The sequence below is a fragment of the Protopterus annectens genome, chromosome 12.part0 (assembly GCF_019279795.1).
Source record: "Protopterus annectens isolate FY-2018-M chromosome 12.part0, PAN1.0, whole genome shotgun sequence".
Taxonomy (NCBI): domain Eukaryota; kingdom Metazoa; phylum Chordata; order Ceratodontiformes; family Protopteridae; genus Protopterus; species Protopterus annectens.
In genome coordinates, this window is record NC_056746.1 from 99,085,687 (window position 1) to 99,107,098 (window position 21,412).

The 21,412-nt window shown below is 41.9% G+C and overlaps 1 protein-coding gene across 1 annotated transcript in view; it reads right to left on the reverse strand.

Moving 5' to 3' along the window:
• CLCN7 (chloride voltage-gated channel 7) overlaps nt 1-21,412 on the reverse strand; it is a 1,228,907-nt gene that overhangs the window by 97,722 nt on the left and 1,109,773 nt on the right. Inside the window, exon 23 of the mRNA XM_044089120.1 lies at nt 3,912-4,088. Within this exon, the coding sequence (XP_043945055.1) occupies nt 3,912-4,088 (177 nt within the window). The remainder of the gene's footprint in view (nt 1-3,911; nt 4,089-21,412) is intronic.

A 21,412-nucleotide genomic window follows, 5' to 3' on the forward strand; every position in this document is an offset into this window, starting at 1 on the left:
ACTGAGTTTTGTTATCTCGAGTACAAATCGTTGAATATATACTTCCTTGTTTATATCTGATTATTACTTGGAGGGATTTGTTTTTCATTACGGATGTATTGTTTTTGTTCTAAGTTCACATGGACTCAAACAGTGACATTTTTTTATCTTTAACTTCTGCAATTTAGACTCGTTCTTTTGGCGTGAGAATAATAATGAAAGAGGGGTGCGGGGGGGCTAAAGAAAGACTTACCTTCCCTGTACAAACATTTATTGTACTTTCTATTGCTGTGATTCCTTAAATGTGTATTCCCATGTGAGTACTGTTATGTACACGAGTACATGAGGAATACTTCTGAGGAATTAATGCACATAAATTGTGTTCAGACAGCTTACAAGCCAATGCATCAGAGACAAGGCATTCCTAACATATGGCATAGTAACAAAGAGGTACTGCCTTTTTGCGTTCTAGTGTGTTTTGACCATTCATTCATGAATCCTTCCATCCATCCACAACCTCTTTTCTCATTTTTGCACATGGGGTCAGGGTGTCATTTCAACAGTGACAATCATCTACAGCCAAGGTTGAGACTGGCGGGTGGCTAACCCTGCCATGGAAGCATTCATCAGTGATGCATTATAACTATGAATGTACAGCAGTGTGAGGTAAGGATGACACTAGCAACCCATGTACATGGTTAGGTAAATCTTACTTCTGCAAGACAAGACAAGACAGATTATCCATCTCTGCAAGTACAGCATCAGAATTCTCAGGGAAATCTGAAAGATTATCTTGTCATTTTTATATACTGTCCTCACTGATGGGTGTGGTAATACTGAACATAAACTGAGAAAATAAAAAGCATATGTATTCTGAAGTACACGAGTTTATGTCTTTTATTGCTGTTTGGACTGACAAGAGTTGGAATAGAGTCACTGGATGAAAAAAGAATACTGTTTCTATAATAGATAATCATAATATAATGAAGTGGATTTTACTCTGCATTTAAATATAGTTACACTGAAGTCCTGTAATCGCCTAAAGGGTGCTGTTTATGCCAACACAGCGGGGTCCAGTCTTTTGAATACAGCATTTGTCGTGTTATATTGCATCATCATCATCATTCTGCTACAGTTCATTTCTATTAACCATTAGCATCTGCCCTACAGATTGTGACTAAATTGCAACAGCTACCATTATTTAATGAACTGCAGTTGGCTTATTTTAAGTGTTTAGCAACTGAAAACTTTGGTGTACCAAGTAGGTCTGGTTGTTGGCAGAACATTAACCAGACATCTTTCTTTATATGAATACAAAATAACCTTACTAAATTTCAGTTACTGTTCACATGATTGCACACTGCAAAGTGCTGTGCTTGAGGGAAGCCAGTGGCTATGGCTTTGCTCCACAGCATTACAGAGCGAACCTTATTTGGGTGTGGTTGACATTTGCCAAAGGAAACTGTTCACATTTTCCTTATGCTGTCAAGGCCATTCTCTTTGCTTATCACCTGGCGGCAGTGATATGGATCGTACCCTGATAAATGAATGTTATACGGTCTGCATTGTCTGATGATTTGTTGGGAATTTCAAGCTCTTTATTCCCTTTGTGTACACCTAACTATACCTCTGACGGTCACACTTGCATTATGTCAATCATGTTCTAAATCTAAGTGGAAGGACTCATGTCTAAATTGTCATAAATAAATCCTACAGTAAGACTCAAATGGAAATGTCAACCCTACAGATTGCTATTCCTTTCAGAACTCAAGTCACAGCTGAACATATCAGGGATATGGCATTTCAAGTATGAGATGGCCTAACCAGAGACATATGACAGCCATAGTAAAGCAACACACATAATACTAATCACAGAAGCAAGCTCTTGGATGTAAACTAGTGTTAACAGTGGGCTATCATTCACTCATTACCCACATCTACCTCTTCACTAATCACCCACCATCAAGCATCACTTTGAATCTTTTATCCACTTCAACAATCCTACAAAGCAAAACATTCGGGATGCTTAGGCTTTTTTCATGCAAACTGAAAAAGTTAACATAACAAAAGAAAAATATCTTCATTCATCCCAATGTGTATATGTACATCTCCTACACTTTACAAGCTCACTTAAAAGAAAAACGATAATACTGTCCACAAGCTACATTTCTAGAGGTTTAAAGGCACTGCATGGCTACAGTACACTGATTTGCTGAAAGAAACACTCTCAACATTTACTACATTAGCACCGGATGTGCACTCTCAACATTTACTACATTAGCACCAGATGTGCACTCTCAACATTTACTACATTAGCACCAGATGTGCTCTCTCAACATTTACTACATTAGCACCAGATGTGCTCTCTCAACATTTACTACATTAGCACCAGATGTGCTCTCTCAACATTTACTACATTAGCACAAGATGTGCACTCTCAACATTTACTACATTAGCACCAGATGTGCTCTCTCAACATTTACTACATTAGCACCAGATGTGCTCTCTCAACATTTACTACATTAGCACCAGATGTGATCTCTCAACATTTACTACATTAGCATCAGATGCGCTCTCTCAACATTTGCTACATTAGCACCAGATGTGCTCTCTCAACATTTACTACATTAGCACCAGATGTGCTCTCTCAACATTTACTACATTAGCACCAGATGTGCTCTCTCAACATTTACTACATTAGCACCAGATGTGCTCTCTCAACATTTACTACATTAGCACCAGATGTGCTCTCTCAACATTTACTACATTAGCACCAGATGTGCTCTCTCAACATTTACTACATTAGCACCAGATGTGCTCTCTCACCATTTACTATATTAGCACCAGATGTGCTCTCTCAACATTTACTACATTAGCACCAGATGTGCTCTCTCAACATTTACTACATTAGCACCAGATGTGCTCTCTCAACATTTACTACATTAGCACCAGATGTGCTCTCTCAACATTTACTACATTAGCACCAGATGTGCACTCTCAACATTTACTACATTAGCACCAGACATGCTCTCTCAACATTTACTACATTAGCACCAGATGTGCACTCTCAACATTTACTACATTAGCACCAGACATGCTCTCTCAACATTTACTACATTAGCACCAGATGTGCTCTCTCAACATTTACTACATTAGCACCAGATGTGCTCTCTCAACATTTACTACATTAGCACCAGATGTGCTCTCTCAACATTTACTACATTAGCACCAGATGCACACCCCCTGTGATATCATGTACCTTTTTCTCTGCTTTTCATTTCAGCTTACGGGACTTGAACCACACCTCTCAACCTCTAAGCACAAGAAATCTGGACAAAACCAAAATAATGATGGTAGAAAGGCCCACAAATAGGGATAGAATAACAAGATTTGCTTTACCATGTATTTTCTGAATATTTTGATGTCTGAAACTCAAATGTCTGTCATTATTTAGTAATTTCAATCATCGATAATTTGCTAGAAAACCACAAATTTTATGAGGAATACACCAAAAATCTGAAGCAAAAATCTGGACAGTTGAGAGGTATGAGTTGAATCTAGTAAGAGAAGAATAATTTGAATCACTCCTGATAAACGAATGTTATAATGTCTGCATTGCCTGATTTGTTGTGAATTTCAGCTCTTTATTCCCTTTGTGTACACCTAAAAGTATATTACTGCATTCTGTTGGGTTGTGCCTGCAAACAGGCAGTCTCCACCTGGTACACAAACATTTCACAAAAATTAAATGAACATGCAGCATCACACGGACTTTAGAGTCACGTTACTTAGCTAAAGGCATCAGCTTCCAGCTCTGTGCCTGCAGAGTGCGTTTCATACTGTACGCGTAACGTCAGTGGTCACGTAAGACAAGAACACATAGCTGTTTGCAGCAGTATAAGGAAGAGTGCATAGGGGACCAGGGTCTTTACCTCGGGGACAGTATAAGGCGTTGGGTTCATAAATTCTGTCAAGTCCATCATGCAGTCTCGTTCATCCCGAGATACGTGGATTGACTGGATGGGAGGAAAACGTGGATAGGCATCCCGAAAATCCTTCAGCTTCAGCTTCCTTTGGCGGAGCAGCGAGTGTGCCCTCTCAACAAACACCTATTAAAGTTCAACAAGAAAAAATGCTGTTATACTTAAAAAGAAAATTGAAAACAAAGTGCTGTGAAATTATGGCCTTGAGGCTTAAAAATCATAAAAAAATGCATTCATTATAAAAGCAAAGACTTAATTAAGGACAGACGGTCACAATTTACATCTGGTAGAAAAACCTCAAGCTGAGCAGGTTCAGTCACTTGTAGGAGGGCAAGACACACCAGTTTACATAACTGTACTCTCATAAATGGCGGCCGTGAAAAGATCACTTCATGACACTGCAAATGTGTGCAATGCCAGATACTTTACCTTGCTGGAATGTTTATCTGGTCATCCAGAGGTACTAGTAGTTTTGTCATGCACCTAACAACCCTCTCTGAGGTACACACACCTCTAGGAAGAGGAACTCACAAAAAATACCAATAATGCTAACTTCAGTTTCCTCAGGTTGACAGCAAATGTTGGGAGGTATGAAGGGAGAGAAAGAGGAAATCAAGAACACATTGTCTGGAAATGTAATGAGCTGGCAGACTTTAAAATGGTGGAGGTATGAAGGGAGAGAGGAAATCAAGAACACATTGTCTGGAAATGTAATGAGCTGGCAGACTTTAAAATGGTGGGGGTATGAAGGGAGAGAGGAAATCAAGAACACATTGTCTGGAAATGTAATGAGTTGGCAGACTTTAAAATGGTGGAGGTATGAAGGGAGAGAGGAAATCAAGAACACATTGTCTGGAAATGTAATGAGTTGGCAGACTTTAAAATGGTGGGGGTATGAAGGGAGAGAGGAAATCAAGAACACATTGTCTGGAAATGTAATGAGTTGGCAGACTTTAAAATGGTGGAGGTATGAAGGGAGAGAGGAAATCAAGAACACATTGTTTGGAAATGTAATGAGTTGGCAGACTTTAAAATGGTGGGGGTATGAAGGGAGAGAGGAAATCAAGAACACATTGTCTGGAAATGTAATGAGTTGGCAGACTTTAAAGATTTTGTGCAGGCTACTTTGTCAGAGGTACTGTGCGAGCAAATTGGTACAAGGAATTGATTTTTTTGAGCTATGATACAAAATCAGAACTGCCTATACACAGTAAGGCCTTACTGAGTCTTATTATGGTGGCTGCCAATAAAGTAATTACTAGAAAATGTATTTATTTATTTAACATTTGTTTACCAGGAAAGTCTGACTGGACACAGGTCCTTTTTCAGCAGAGGCCTGGGGAGAAAACCTCCATCAGTAACAGTAAATTTTCATGCACACATTATAATAATGAAAAAGTATAACGTAAACAAAATGTAGTTTACATAAGAACATACAAATTTGTTACATCTTGACAAAACCTGTGCTTTGAACATAGCTAGTACTACTTGTAGATATGACTTATGTCAAGATATAAGGTTAAGAAAGGTCGGTAGGAACAAAGGATTAAACACCAGGGAGAGGGGAGAAGTTGGATATGTTTTGGGTACACTGTGATATGTCAGAGCACTCATGAAGGGTTAGTACAGGAACATAGCCACTTATTTTTTTAGATAAGCTTTAAGTGATGGCTTAAAGTGGTTAGTGGATGAGACCGAGATAATGGAGTTAGGGAGTTCCATATATGAGATACATAGTTGGAAAATAAAGATTCTCCTGCAGTGTTGTTGGCCTTGGAGACGGTGAGCAAGTTCTTGTTGCTAGAGTGAAGTGGTCTGCTGGAACTATAAGAAGGGTGAGATTTTGTAGTGCAGGGGTTCTAGTTGGTTGTGTTGCAATTCTGTGAGTTAGAGAGAGTTGGTTGTACAGAATAATGTTGGGAAGCTCAAGCCAGTCTAGTATCCTTAAAGCTGTACAATGATGTGTTCTATATGGGCAGGCAGATGCAAATTTAGCAATTTTATTATAACATGCTTCTAGGTTAGATAAGTCAGTTTTCCTTAGATTAGTTACAACTGGAGAGGCATATAGTATAGTGAAGAGCAGATGGGTTTGTGCTAATGTAATTTTGGCCATTGTAGTCAGGAACCTTTTGTGCCTATATAGACTTCCAAGTTTCTTATGGACTTTTTTATAGTTAGGGAGACATGCAAGTCAAATTTTAGGGTATTGTCTATTTCTACTCCAAGAAGCTTTGTATGGGTTGTCGGGGAGATCACAGTATTGTCTTTGGCTATTATTAAAATGAAAATCATCAACTGTAGTAGAACTAGTGAATATAATAACATAGATAAAACAAATAGAATTGGGATCTTTAGAAATGGATAGGAGCAAATTACATAGAAAAAATGGGAATTGTGGAAACAATACATGCAAAGGAGAAACAAGGTTTAAAAGAAGGGAGGATTTGAATGAGCTATGTAATGTTTCACTGACAAGCTTTTGTCTGAGCAGTATGCGGAGTAGGACTTCTTCAGTTCAAATGCAAGTTTGTGGGGTTTTTTAGTATCAAAATCTTAAATTGTACAATGAAAACAGCTAAATCTTCTTTTTACTATTTATGATAAGCCAATGAGAAAAGACTGGAGTAGTCAGTAATTAGTATATGAAAAGATCTTTTCAATCACGTCAGGGTCAGGAGTGGATTCACAAGTCAAACACCAAGCTGTTAGATTACATTTTAAATCTGGAAGATGAAAATACTTGTTAAATGACAACTGTGTTAGGACATAAATACCATGTTATTCTATGCATTCATGAAAGCCCTTAACCTATTCACTAGCTGGCAATGGTGTTAGGGCATATATCCTTGTTAACATGCTGGTTACAAAACTGAGTGGGGGGGACTCCTCTCATTTGCGCTAAATTTGATCTCTCATTACATGAAAACACTATCACCTCTTTCTGTCAGTTAACTGAAGGGAGTTCAAGCCAACCTGGTTTAACACCTCTGCAAATGTAATTGTTAATTTAAAAGCTAAAACTTCAAGGGAAAGAATCTTTGCTTCTCCAAAGGAGCTAGAATGAGATGGGACTATACCACCTGTAAATGTTCTCTGGCTTTGGCACTGCAGTGTCTAGTACAGCCAGAGTAATAAAAGAACCCAGTACAGTGTCGCCACAATCTAAACAGGGTTTTTTTCCCAAGCTTCATGGAGGCCTAGTTAGGTGAATACTTCTAGGGGGCAAAAAAATGTCTGTTTTGTGAGATAGGCTTCCCATACATTGTCAAATCTGTCTTCCTCCGAGTTCATCCTTAATATTAACAGCAGTGATCAGTTTAGCAAAGAGGGATTCTCCTTGCTTAGCAAGACCTTGTCTGTTGCGGATGAGTTAGTTGGCAAATTACATGAAGGCACAAAAAGGGATGGGGGAAACTAGACATGAAAAAAAGCTCCCTAAACATTTCAGACATTCTCATTGCAGATCACACTATAGAGAGCTGCCAAAGTTCATGGAATCAAGAGAAAAGGACGGAACAGCAGGGGACAGTACAGTAGCGTGCTGTCACTGACTGGCGGAGAGGTACAAAAATAAATAAATAGCCCTCGTAAGGAATGTATTCAACATCCTATCTTACTATAACTCAGGGATGGATACTTAGGGGAGCTCACGGAACTTTTGAGGTAGTCAGCTTTCATATTTGCATTTTTAAACTTTACTTTCCAGTCTTTTTAGAAAAATTTTTTCCCACACAAACACCTAAAGGGCCACCATCACTGGCATGGAACACCAAGCTCAGTTGGTACTGAAAAGCTCTGTTTACATGGGACAGTTTGGCTGACCAGGGACCACCATTTTCTACCACCTAGGATGATCATGCCAGTATGAATCACTCATGCCCACCCTCCCCAGTTCTTGAGCATTTGAGCCACTAGTTGACCTGAAACCTGGAGGAATAGCAGACAAAGTAAGGGCAACAGTAAATGCCTCCATGATAAATGACAAAATGACCTCCCTTAACATGGCATAAACAAGACCTGACTTGCTACAATTCCTACCTGGTATTAATAAACAGTGCCCCTATGCAGTGGCATTCAAGCACAGGTTCAGGCAACTGGATGACCGACTAGCTGGGTATGACCTTTAAAAAGCAGGAAATCTACTCTCTTTGCAAATTTCACTTCAGAACACATTTGTTAACTTGACCCAGTACTGACCAGCTCTGCTTACAGCTAACTTTACTGCCACTCCCACCACTGCTGAGTGGACTCTAAAGATGCCACAGCATCAGAAGTGAGTTGGTACTGCAAGGGAGGGAATGCCACAGTACTTCTCTGCCCAAATGACATACCCACCATGGTGTACAACAAGAAAAAATGTAAATATTCGAAGAAATGTTTCAATGAATGGAATAAGACCTGGGTATTTACTACAGCTCATAATATCACACATTCCATATCAGCAGACACATTTAAAGCTAACTTTATTGCACCTACCCACTCTGTTGTGTCCATAATTCTGAAGAATTTAGTTTTCCTTCCAATCACCTTGTAATAAGTCTTATGATCCCTGTTGAAGGCAAAGAATGGGTTTCCACAGGACCAAGTAAATTATGACGCTACATTCTCATCAGTGCCAAGTATGTACAATCCGAGGCTTAAACATTTCAACCTCAGCCTATCCAGAGGACTTGCCTGGAGAAGGGCCACTGTGGCTCCTCTGCGCAAGAGTGGCCCTTCTACAGGCCCAGTAATTACAGACCCATAAGCTCCATCGGCCTTGTATGCAAAGTCATGGAGCATATCATACCAGAACTCATTTATACACATACAAGTAACTTAACTAATCTAGACCCCACTCATTTTAGTTTTGTGAAGGGCAGATCTTTGTCTCTTAAACCTACTGAATGTTTTGTGAAGTTTACAGAGTCTGTAGGCAGTGGCTCCTCTGTACACACTGCTTTATCTTCACCTATCTAAAGCTTTTGACACTATCTCTTAAGATGGTATTACTGAAAAGTTAAAAAATATATAATGTAAACTCCTATCTTGTCCACTGAATTGCAAACCAACCATCCAACAGATCTCATGTAGCTAAAGTTGTTGGTACCCTCTCTGAACATACAGTTTTAACTACTGGAGAACCACTGGGATCAGTGCTATCTTCTGTTCTGCATTTATTCTGATAAACATAAGCTAGTATCCCTACAGTATGGCTGACCAAGTCTGCTGCTGACTGCAAACTAGGCATTATAATCCACTGAAATTAAACTACTCCAAAAAGAGATGGAATATTCACATACCTGGTGTACTAAAAACTGACTCAAGCTAAATGCAAAAATGTGCAGCACAATAGTATTTGGAAAAAAAGCTGTTTCCACCTCATACATTACAAATGGTACTCCTCTTCAAATAAATATGGTCATACGAGATCTGAGTACTTACATAGACAACTCTCTCACTCAATCACCATATTTTCACCACAGTGAGGAAATCCCTTCCACCCAGCAAAGTAAGTTTCCAAGGGAATATCTTCAAGATCCAAAGAAGTCGTCTTTCCGCTGTACACTTCCCTTATCAGATTCATTATTGAATACAATGTTCACTTTGGTGCATATGTCTCAGTAATTTTTAACCAAAATAATTAAGGGACTTAAATCCTTCAATGATTCCCAGGGATTAGAGCATCTTTCGTTATACTCAGGAACCTACCAGCTGCTCCAAAGTGACCTCTGCCTCACTTTTTGAGAATCTATGGCAGTCTAAGGTCTGGAACCATTCGGTTGTTAGTACAATATGGCAGTCTAAGGTCTGGAACCATTCAGCTGTCAGTACAATATGGCAGCCTAAGGTCTGGAACCATTCAGCTGTCAGTACAATATGGTAGTCTGCTGTCTGGATCCATTCGGTTGTCATTACAATATGGCAGTCTGCTGTCTGGAACCATTCAGCTGTCAGTACAATATGGCAGACTGCTGTTTGGAACCATTCAGCTGTCAGTATAATATGGCAGTCAAAGGTCTGGAACCATTCAGCTGTCAGTACAATATGGCAGTCTGCTGTCTGGAACCATTCAGCTGTCAGTACAATATGGCAGTCTACTGTCTGGAACTATTCAGCTGTCAGTACAATATGGCAGTCTGCTGTCTGGAACCATTCAGCTGTCAGTACAATATGGCAGTCTGCTGTCTGGAGCCAATCAGTTGTCAGTACAATATGGCAGTCTAAGGTCTGGAACCAATCAGCTGTCAGTACAATATGGCAGTCTGCTGTCTGGAACCATTCAGCTGTCAGTACAATATGGCAGTCTGCTGTCTGGAACCAAACAGTTGTCAGTACAATATGGCAGTCTGAGGTCTGGAACCAATCAGCTGCCAGTACAATATGGCAGTCTAAGGTCTGGAACCATTCAGCTGTCAGTACAATATGGCATTCTAAGGTCTGGAACCAATCAGCTCTCAGTACAACATGGCAGTCTACTGTCTGGAACCAATCAGCTGTCAGTACAATATGGCAGTCTACTGTCTGGAACCATTCAGCTGTCGGTACAATATGGCAGTCTGCTGTCTGGAACCATTCAGCTGTCAGTACAATATGGCAGTCTGCTGTCTGGAACCATTCAGCTTTCAGTACAACATGGCAGTCTGCTGTCTGGAACCAATCAGCTGTCAGTACAATATGGCAGTCTAAGGTCCGGAACCATTCAGCTGTCAGTACAATATGGCAGTCTAAGGTCTGGAACCAATCAGCTTTCAGTACAATATGGCAGTCTAAGGATGGTAATATACACAGTACCTATCAGTGTGCACTCATATTCTACTAAGGTCACAATCTGACTTCTCTAATTTATGTGTTACATTGACTTTGCTTCTGAATGCAGTCTTTCTGCAAGTGAGAAAAAGAAAAAAACTAATTTTTCATGTTATATGTATTACCTGAAAACTAACTTGGCTTCTAATGGCAAAAACTGTGCTCAATTCCCAAATTAGTGTGACACATTATGATGCAAAAAAAGGAATAATAATTTATTGCTTTATTTTATTTCTCATGGAATCTATTATCAGAATGCATCTATTGTTTTGATCTGAATAGCATCATTACCAAACGTGATATCCACGCAAGGTTAAGGTCAGTTAACATGCTTAACCCTTGACATTTGCATTATTTAATTCACTATTATTGCTCCCCTTTACTAGCCCATGATAAAACACGCTCACACATCACACAAAAGGTTTAGGAATTTGGTTAGTTATTTCCATTCTCAATTTAGTACACCACTCATTTTTTTCTAAACACAAGTTGCACAAAGGGCAGCTTTGTAAAAGCACGACTGCACAGACAGGCACCCCAACTTATGCTTTCAGTATTACGAAATACAAGGCACAGAAGTGGTGCTGTACCTCAGAAAATAATTACAAAATCAACAGCAGTGATGGATCTTTATCATGAGAACTTAGTGAGACCCACCAACAGGCAGGACTGGGATACAGTGCACTAGGAAAAGCTGCCCTTGTATGCTGGCTATCTGACTAGACTTTAAACCAGTTTAAAACTTAATTTCATGGCAGTTTTGTTTAACTGGAAAACTAGGTATAAAGATATAAAGCAATTCAGACTTATGAAGATAATGCAGAAATGCTAGTTTTGGGAGGACAGGTATAACTGACCTATAATCACAGAGCCCCTATGGTCATAAATTTGTTCTGCAAACTACTCAGAAAGAACAAATGAGGATACTTGGAATTAACATGGCTAGTCTTGTAAAGGCTTTAGGGCCGCTAGCTTATTAACCTCTTATGAACAATGCCCCTTTGCAGTCAGTCCTTTAAAAAAAATCTTAGTAGCTCAGCCCTGTGGCACAAAAAGATGAAGCCTTGACTGATTCACAAACACCCTGTGCTTAGTTAGTGACTGTGTGCACAGGAGAAGCTGAGCCAGATGATGAGTGGGACCAACCATTTGTCAGCTCTCTCATCTAGGAGGAAATGGTTTGGCTTGCTGCTTCAGGGACATATTGGGGAAAAACCAGGTGTTGCACTCCATCAATACAAACCTACTGAACATACTATGCTACAGCAGGACGAGTTATGGGGAGCAGCACATATGTGGCCATGTGGCACTAAACAGAGCAGCAGCCGGAGGTCCACCCATGGAGGTTGAGAAGGTAAGGCTGTTCTGCTGGACTTAAAAACTGATTTGTTCCATACTGTCTGACTCTTGCTAGAGGGGGAACTGGTACATTGACAGGACTTCCCAGGAATGGTCACAGCCATCATCTCTTCAATCCCATCAATGCCTCTCCCTCACCTTCAACAGAATGAAGCTGAGTACATGTAGACAAGCCATCAATGGATGTAGGTGATCGGGGAGAATCTTAGTTCTGATAAATTAGGCAGAGCAATTTTCACCAGTGATACCTCTTGAATGGGGGCTGACATAGGTTCATAGGTAAGTACTAGGCTATCTGCCCGAGGGCATCTATAAACCTAGCCAGAATGTGTTGGCTTTTGCCGCCTCCTTAGATTAGTTCCCTGTGCTTTGGTCCAGCAGAGCCATTAGTTCCCTGCGTCTCTGTCCAGCAGAGTCACTGCAGTGATCCCCAGGGTAAATTTTCTGTTTCCCATCCACTCGTCAAGGTTTCTCTTGAAGAGTGTTAGTGAGGGGCTCTGCCTAATGTAGAATGGAATTCTGTTCCAAAGCATGGGGAGTCTCTGGGACAGGAATCTATCCCTCCAGCACGTCCTATGTATCATTGTGGTGAGGTTTAGATCTCTAGAGCGTGTGGCTCTTGGGGATTTTTTTTTGTAGGTGGAGCATGTCCATCAATTCTAGGTTGTACATGGCCTTGTATGTCAGGCAGAGATCACCTCTGAGTAAGCGGTATGCAACCGAGTACAGCTGGAGTTTCTTCAGTCGGGCTGCATACGGCATATGTTTGAGGTCAGTAATCCTCTTGGTGAGGTACTTCTGTGGTCTTTCCAGCTGTTGCAGGTGTCTTGTAAGGTACATCCCAAATGGGGTGTTGTACTCTATGATGGGTCTGAGGAGTGATGAGTAAAGGGGCACAATAACCTCTTTTGTTCTAGATGTGAACCCTTTTGTGATTAGGTGGGCCTCATAGAAGGATTTTCTGACCACCTTGGCAATATGATTATCAAAGCAGAGATTACTATCTACTTGGGTCCCCAGATCCCTTATTACATTTTCTGTATTTAGGGGACTACCACGTATGTGGTAGTTCACGGGTACTTTGTTTCAAAGGGGATGACTATGCACTTTTTGGCATTGAGCCTGAGGCCATGATTTTGACACCAGGTATCCGTCTCAGTGAGACCCTTCTGGAGGATGTCTGTATCAGCTGGAGAGTCAATTATGGCCCCCAGTTTAAAGTCGTCTGCGAACTTGGTCAACCATAGTCCTCCTGTGCTTACCTGTACCTCTGAAGTATATACTGAACAGGAGAGGTCCCAGGACTGAGCCCTGGGGGACACCACTTGTAAATGGGTTAGAGTCGGACCTAGAGCCTGCAACTCTCACTGTGTGGGTTCTATCCATGAACCAACTGGCAACAAATCTCATGACGTAGGTGTTTATGTTCACGGTGGTGAGCTTGTCTATAATACCAGAATGGGGAATGGTGTTGAAAGCCTTTGCGAGGTCTAGGTAGGATGTGAGGACCTCCTTTCCCTTGTCTAAAGCCTTAGTAACTGTGTCAAAGAAGTCCACCAGGTTTAGGAGGCACGATCTGCCCTTAAAGCCAAACTGGGTAGGGTCCAATGTTTGAAGGTTCCCAATGTCTCTGCTAATGAATTCCATGATGATGCGCTCTACAGCATTGCAGACCAGGCTAGTCAGGCTTATAGGGCAATAGTTCCCAGGGTCTGTTGTGGATCCACCTTTGTGGAGCAGGATAACTGTTGCTGTGTGCCACTCTATGGGTATGTAGCCTGTACAGTGGCTGAGTCTGAAGAGTGTGTTTAGGTGAGGGGTTAGTTCATTTTGCAGCTCATGTAAGACACAGCCTGGGACACCATCTGGTCCCATTGAAGCTGTATTTTTGGCTTTGGATAGGGCTGTTTTAACCTGTGTATCAGTGATTGTCAGGGCACTACATTCTTCTGGTATGGTTATGGGCCCTTTAGGGGGTGAGGGGGGGGTGAAGTTTGCACTAAACCTGTCTGCCAGAATGTTGGCAATATCAGTCGGTTCAGTGTATTTTGTGCCATTCTGCACTAACTCAGAGCAGATCGGAGAGTTTCCACTTAGGTTCTTGACATAGCTAAAGAACGCTTTGTGGTTATCTTTGGAGTCCTTGGCAATTTTTCTTTTAAAGCTAGCCTTGGATGATTTTATGAGGGATCGTAGTTTCTTGCTGATACTGATCAGGGATGTCTTCCCTTCTTTTTACTCTTTTCTGCACTAGTTTCCTCCTTCTATTGTATAGCTTGTTTATGGCAGGGGTCCACCAGACTGTTTTCCTTTTCTTGGAGGAGTGAGTCTTGGTTTTGCTTGGGATAGCATGATCCATGCATTCTTGCAGGTGCTCATAGAGTGCCTTTGTAAGGGATTCAGCAGCTTGGACAGCATTGTCCATTAGCATGGGGGCTGTGAATCTTTCCACCTCGGTCTTAAGTAACGTGAAGTTTGCTTTTGAAAAGTTTTTCACGGTGGTTTCCTTGATTGGGATGGGGGCGGAATGTGGATATCCACAGTGATTAGTCTATGGTCTGATCTAACCAGCGAGGGTTTGACCTCCAGTGTAGAACACCGGTCACTCATGTTGGTGATGACCAGGTCCAATATATTGTCACCTCTTGTGGGGGTGTTGACCAGTTGATCCAGGGAGTTTGAGTTTATAAATTCTAGGAAGCATTGGGCAAGGGAGTTAGTACTTGAGTAGTTCTCCCAGTTAATGTTTGGGTAATTGAAATCACCCAATGTTAGGGCATTTGGTAGGACTTTCATATTTTCCAGTGTCTCCAGAAATGCGGAATGGGGGTCTTGGGTCATGGTGGGTGACATGTAGCAAGCTATAATTTGAATTGCAGTTTTGCCCGTTGTTAGTTGCACATGGATGATCTCTGAGGCATTGTGCTTTGCCACTAACCTGGAAGTGTGGGTATCCTTGATGAATATGGATACACCCCCACCTTTTGTGTTTCGGTCCGGGTTCTGTGGCCGAAAAGTATGGTACAAGTTATACCCCGGTAGTACTGGGGTGCTCTCTGGAGCCTTAAACCAGGTTTCTGTTACTGCACAGATATCGATGTTCTCCATACTGATGAGTGCCTTGAGCATGTGCATTTTGAGGTTTAGACTTCTGGCGTTGAGTAGCATTACCTTCAGTTTTTGGTTACTTGTACTATTTATGGTGGTGGGTTTGTCTTTTGAGCCTTGCCTAAAAAAGGCACTATGGGGGTGGCAAAAGCCTTGGCCAGTATTCTAAAGCCTAAGGGTGACAGGTGCAAGCCATCTCTTGTGAAGCAACGTGGCTTATCGAGCATGTCATCCCAGGTGGACAGATACTGGATCCCCTTTCAATGACACCAGAAACTTAGCCAATTGTTGAAATTGATCATGTTTTCTTTATACTGTGGCTTCATTCTTGGTGAGAGCAGGATGTTACTCAGGGTCAGGGTCATTCTGGCCTGGGCTATGTGATCAGAGAGCTCTAACATGTCTCTTTTCATGTAGTCCAGGGAGGTACAGCTCAGGTCATTCACACCAACATGGACAATGAGAGTCACATTTGTACTTGTTCTGCAGTGACCTGAGTGCTTGTGTTATGTGGCGGATCCTGGCACCCGACAGGCAGCTAACTGTAACCTTCTTCTTATTCAGCCTAGTGGGCGGGACATCAGTGTGCCTGACTATAGAGTCGCCTATTACTAGTGTATTGGGTATGTTATTTTGCCTTAAAGGCTGTGATTGCGTGGCACACTGATTATGTGAAGTATGTGTTTCATGGTTTGTGATGGGGTGTGGAGGTTGCATGTCTGCTTTGGAGGTCTCTGTTGCTTTTGCAGATTTTTATTTAGAGCCTCCGAATATGTTTTTGTGTATTTATGTGTGTTATTCGCCGGTGTTGGTTTAGTAGGTCTATGTGAGACTGGTGGTTCCTCTTGACTGTCAGTTCCAGTCTTGGGTTGAGAGCTTTGCCTCCAGTTTGGCTCTATAATTGCATCTCTCGCATATATTAGTGTTTGGTTAACATTTCTTTTGAATACAAACATGCTGTTTTACAGCATCAAGAACAAAAAATTCAAGGGAAGCCTTTCAAAGAAATGCACTAAATCTGCCCATATATAAATACACCCATAAACTACTGAGGTTGTCTCTACTTACACATCTCTTAATGTGCAACAATTTTTATTTATTTATTTTTAATCAAACCAACATTAAAACCTTATTTAATAATTTGCATCAGTTTTATGTTCTTGTTTCTTTACATCTGTGCTCGTCTCCCATTTGTATCACAGTACAGGACTATGAGTGCATGTCTGTATGTTGTGAACAGACAAGATAACTACCTGGTATATGGTTCAGCATATGTAAACTATGTCTGAATTTGTGTGCAGTTTAACTACAATCAAACCTTAAACTGGTCATGTTACACTCCATTTTTCCTTAATTATAAATGTTGACTGTAGAACTTATAAATTCCTATCCCTATACTCGTTTCCCGCCTATCTAGATCTAGTAAAGTCCAGTTTTCAGAATTTGCTGAATTCTGGGCTGTTTGTTAGTTCCTGCATTTCCCAGACCTTTCTAAGATAGAGGGAAGCTTCTCAGTTCATCAGTGGGAGCGGTGAGCTTTGGAACAGCCTGTCACTGGAAGAGTGGTTTCAACCCATAAACTGTAGTTTTATTGGCAGTTTTGGGCTATTTCTCTCTCTTTCATCTTTCTGCTTAAAAACCCGTGTTTGCACGGTTTTTGCACTTGTATTACCTCATCAAGAGGCTGCCTGGGTGTCCTGCAGAGTCCTATAGCAGCAGAGAGCGAAAAGGAGACTTTGAGTGGATTAAGTACCTCTGTTTTGCTTTTATTGCTTGATATTGCTAGCCGCATTGCTCTGACTGCTTTTTTATTAACTTTGCTACTTATCTGAACTGTTTTACCAAATTCTGTTTGCACTTTAAAATATTTGTTTGTCATCTGTTTAACTGTAAAAGGCTACACACACTCAAGTGCGATAGCCTATTTTCCGTGCTAAAAGTGTTTATTTGCTGTTTTTGACAAAAAACAACAAAAAATCCCAAAAAATTCCTATCCCTATACTTGTTTCCTGCCTTTCTAGATCTAGTAAAGTCCGGTTTTCAGAGTCTGCTGAATTCTGGGCTGTTTGTAAGTTCTTGTGTTGCCCAGACCTTTCTAAGATAGAGGGAAGCTTCTCTGTTCATCAGTGAGAATGGTGAGCTTTGGAACAGCCTATCTGTCGCTGGAGGAGTGGTTTCAACTCAAAAACTGTAGTGTTATTGGCCGTTTTGGGCTATTTCTATCCCTTTCATCTTTCTGCTTAAAAAACAGTGTTTGAGCAGTTTTGCGCATTGCCGCTTAGCTAAGATTAAACTATTCCCGGCTTAAGCTTTTCCCCTTGGAACTAGCCAGATTCTTAGTTTTAGCACTTGAATTTGCTTCCTCGTGCTCAGCACTGGTTCAGAAGTTGCTGTAAGCACTATATAAGTTATAAACTACTACAGTACTCAACCTTCCTCATTACCTACAGGAAAACAGTTTTTGTACTTATCTTCCTCATTTGCTTAGAGGAAAACAGCTCTTCTACTTACTTTCCTCACTTGTCTAGAGGTATAGTGTCTATGCAGGCATGTCTGCTCCCGGTCTTCTCTCCTGTCTACCTGATGAATCTGGGCATCTTGGGGCAATGTAGCAATTGCCTCATGTACACAGACAACCCTCTCCTCCTACCACCCAACACTACAACCTGTGAGAGATGCACTTACATAGCCAAACTGGAGGTAAAGCTCTCTCAACCCAAGACTGAACTTGTCAGTCAGGAGGAGAAGGCAAACACCCACTCCACACCACACACACACACCACACAGTCCCAAGTACATCTACAGCACCACACCCACACACAGATACACAAAATCATTCTTGGAGGCTCTCAATAAGAATCTACCAAAACAACAGAGACCTCCAAAGCAGAAATGCAAGCAACCTCCATCCCTCACCACAACCTGAAAGACACAACACACAGACTCAGTGTGCCACTTGACCACTGCCCACAAGGCAAAACTACTTACCAAACACATTAGTCATATGTGACTCTATAGTCAGGCACACTGATGTTCCACTCACCAGAATAGACAAGGAGAAGGTTACTGTTAGCTGCCTGTCAGGTGCCAGGATCCGCCACATTACCCACGCACTCAGGTCACTCTACAACAAGTACAAATATGACTCAGTCATTGTCCATGTTGACGTGAATGAGCTGAGACGTACCTCCCTGGATTACATGAAAAGAGACATGGGGGAGCTCTCTCATCTTGTAATCCAGGCAGGTATGACCCTAGCCCTGAGTAGCATCCTACCTTTGCCAGGAATCATACCGCAATACAAGGACAAAATGACTGACTTCAACAATTAGCTAAACTTCTGGTGTCTTTCAACGGGGATCCAGTATTTGTCTGCCTGGGACGACATGGATGACAGCCCATGATGGTTTGCCAGAGATGGCCTGCACCTGTCGCCCCTGGGATTCCGGATACTGGCTAAGGCTCTTGCCACCCCTATAGCGCCTTTTTTTAGGCAAAGCTCAAAAAACAAAACTACCACCGTGACTGATACAAGCAAAAAAAAACTGAGGGTAATGCTACTCAATGCTAGAAGTCTAAACCTCAAAATGCACTCACTAGAGGCACTCCTTAAAATGGAGAATATCGATATCTGTGCAGTGACTGAAACCTGGTTCAAGGCTCCAGACAGCACCCCTGCATTGCCAGGATATAACTCATACTATACCTTTTGGCCATCAAACCAGAACCGGAACACCAAGGGCCGAGGTGTGTCCATATTCATTAAGGACAACCACACCTCCAGGCCAGATGCCCAACATGATTCATCTGAAATTATACACGTGCAACTAACTCTGTGCAAAACTGCAATCCATATTGTAGCTTGCTACAGATCCCCCACCATGCCCCAGGATTCCCACTCCTCTTTTCTTGACATAATAGAGAATTTTAGGGTCCAACCAAACACCCTAATATTGGGGGATTTCAACTACCCCACCACTAACTGGGAAAACTTCCCTTGTACTAACTCCTTTCCCTCAACGGTTCCTAGAATTCGTAAACTCCAATGCCCTGGATCAACTTGTCCAAATCCCTACCGGGGCAAAAATATCCACACCTGAAGCCCGCTCCTCATTGGTCAGATCAGACCATAAACTAATTACCCTGGATATCCACATCCCACCCCCACTCCCCACCTAAGGAAACCACAGTAAAAAACTTCTCCAAAGCCAACTTCATGCTACTTAAGGCAGAAGTGGCCAATTACACAACACCCATGCAGATGGACAATGCAGTCACCGCTGCCAAATGTTATACAAATGCACTCTATTAAACACCTACATGGGTGCATGGATCATGCCATCCCTAACAGAACCAAGACGCAGTTTTCTAAAAAAAAAGGAAACCAATCTGGTGGTTCTTTGCTATTAACAAACTCTACAACAGAAGGAAGAAACTGTTGCAAAAGAGAATAAAATCCCATGAGTGGAGGAGCTCCCTGGTTAGCCTCAGCAAGAAGCTGAGATCTCTCATAAAAGCCTCCAAAGTGAACTATGAAAATAAGATTGCCACTGACTCAAAGGACAACCACAAATCATTTTACAGCTATATCAAGAATCTCAATGGCAACACCTAGATCTGCTCTGAGTTACAGCACAATGGTACAAAATTCACGGAACCAACTGATATCACCAACATTCTGGTTGACAGGTTCAGTGCCAACTTTACCCCCCCCCCCAACCTCCTAAAGGGGCAATATCCATAATGGAAGAATGCAGTGTCCCTGCAATCATAACTGAACAGGTGAAAACTGCTCTATCAAAAGCCAAGAACACAGCATCCATAGGACTGGACAATATCCCTGGCTGCATTATACATGAGCTTCAGAACAAACTACATCCCCCCCCCCCAACCTAAGCACCATGTTCAATTATAGCCTCTCAACAGGCTTTGTACCCACTGAATGGCACACGGCAACAGTTGCACCACTCCACAAAGGGGGAGCCTCCATGGACCCTGGGAACTAGTGCCCTATTAGCCTCTGCAAGGCCATGGAGCGCATTATCATGGAACTCAAACAAGGATATTGGTAACCTCCAAACTCTGGACCCCCCCCCCAGTTCAGATTTGTGAAGGGCAGAACATGTCTCCTTGAACCTGGTTGACTTCTTTGAAACAGTCACCAAAGTCGTGGACGAGGGTAAGGCAGTCCACACAGCTTATCTCGACCTCGCCAAGGCTTTCGACACCATCCCCTATTCTGGCATCACAGATAAACTCACCAAGCTGAGTATAAATCCGTACGTCACAAGATGCGTCACCAAATGGCTCACAGACAGAACCCACACTGTAAAAACTGCAGACATCAAATCTGACTCCAAACCTGTGACAAGTGGAGTACCACAGGGTCCAGTCTTGGGTCCCCTCCTGTTTTGGATCTACTTCTTTGAAGTACAGGCCAACACAGAGGGCCTCTGGCTGACAAAGTTCGCAGATGAATGCAAATTGGGTGCCACAGTCGAGTCCCCAAACGACGTGGACATCCTGCAAAAGGGCCTCACCGATACTGATGCCTGGTGTCAGAGCCATGGCCTCAAGCTCAACGCCAAAATGTGCATTGTCATCCCCTTTGGTAAAAACCCTGTACCCATGGACTACCACATAGGCAGCAGCCCACTTAACTCCGAAGGTGTGATAAGAGACCTCAGGACTCTAGTGTACAGTAGCCTCACCTTTGATAATCACATCGCCACAGTAGTCAGGAAATCCTTCTACGTAGCACACCTCATCAAGAAAGGGTTCTCATCTAGGAAAAAAGAAGTCATTGTCCCCCTCTACTCAGCTCTCATCAGACCCATTATAGAGTACAATACCCCATTTGAAATGTTCCTTACAAGGCATCTGCAGCAGCTAGAAATGCCACAAAAATACCTCACAAAGAGGATTATGGGACTCAGTTACCCTATGCTGACTGCCTCAAAAAACACCGGCTTTACTCAGTAGCATATTGCCTACTCCGAAGTGATCTCTGCCTAACATACAAAGCTATGTCAAACCCTGAGCTGCTGGACATGCTACACCTAAAGAAATCCCAATCCCTCAGAGCCACATACTCTAGAAACCTAAACCTTGTCACCACAATTAACAGAACATGCTGGAGAGATAGATTCCTGTCCCAGAGACTTCCCATACTATGGAACAAACTACCTATG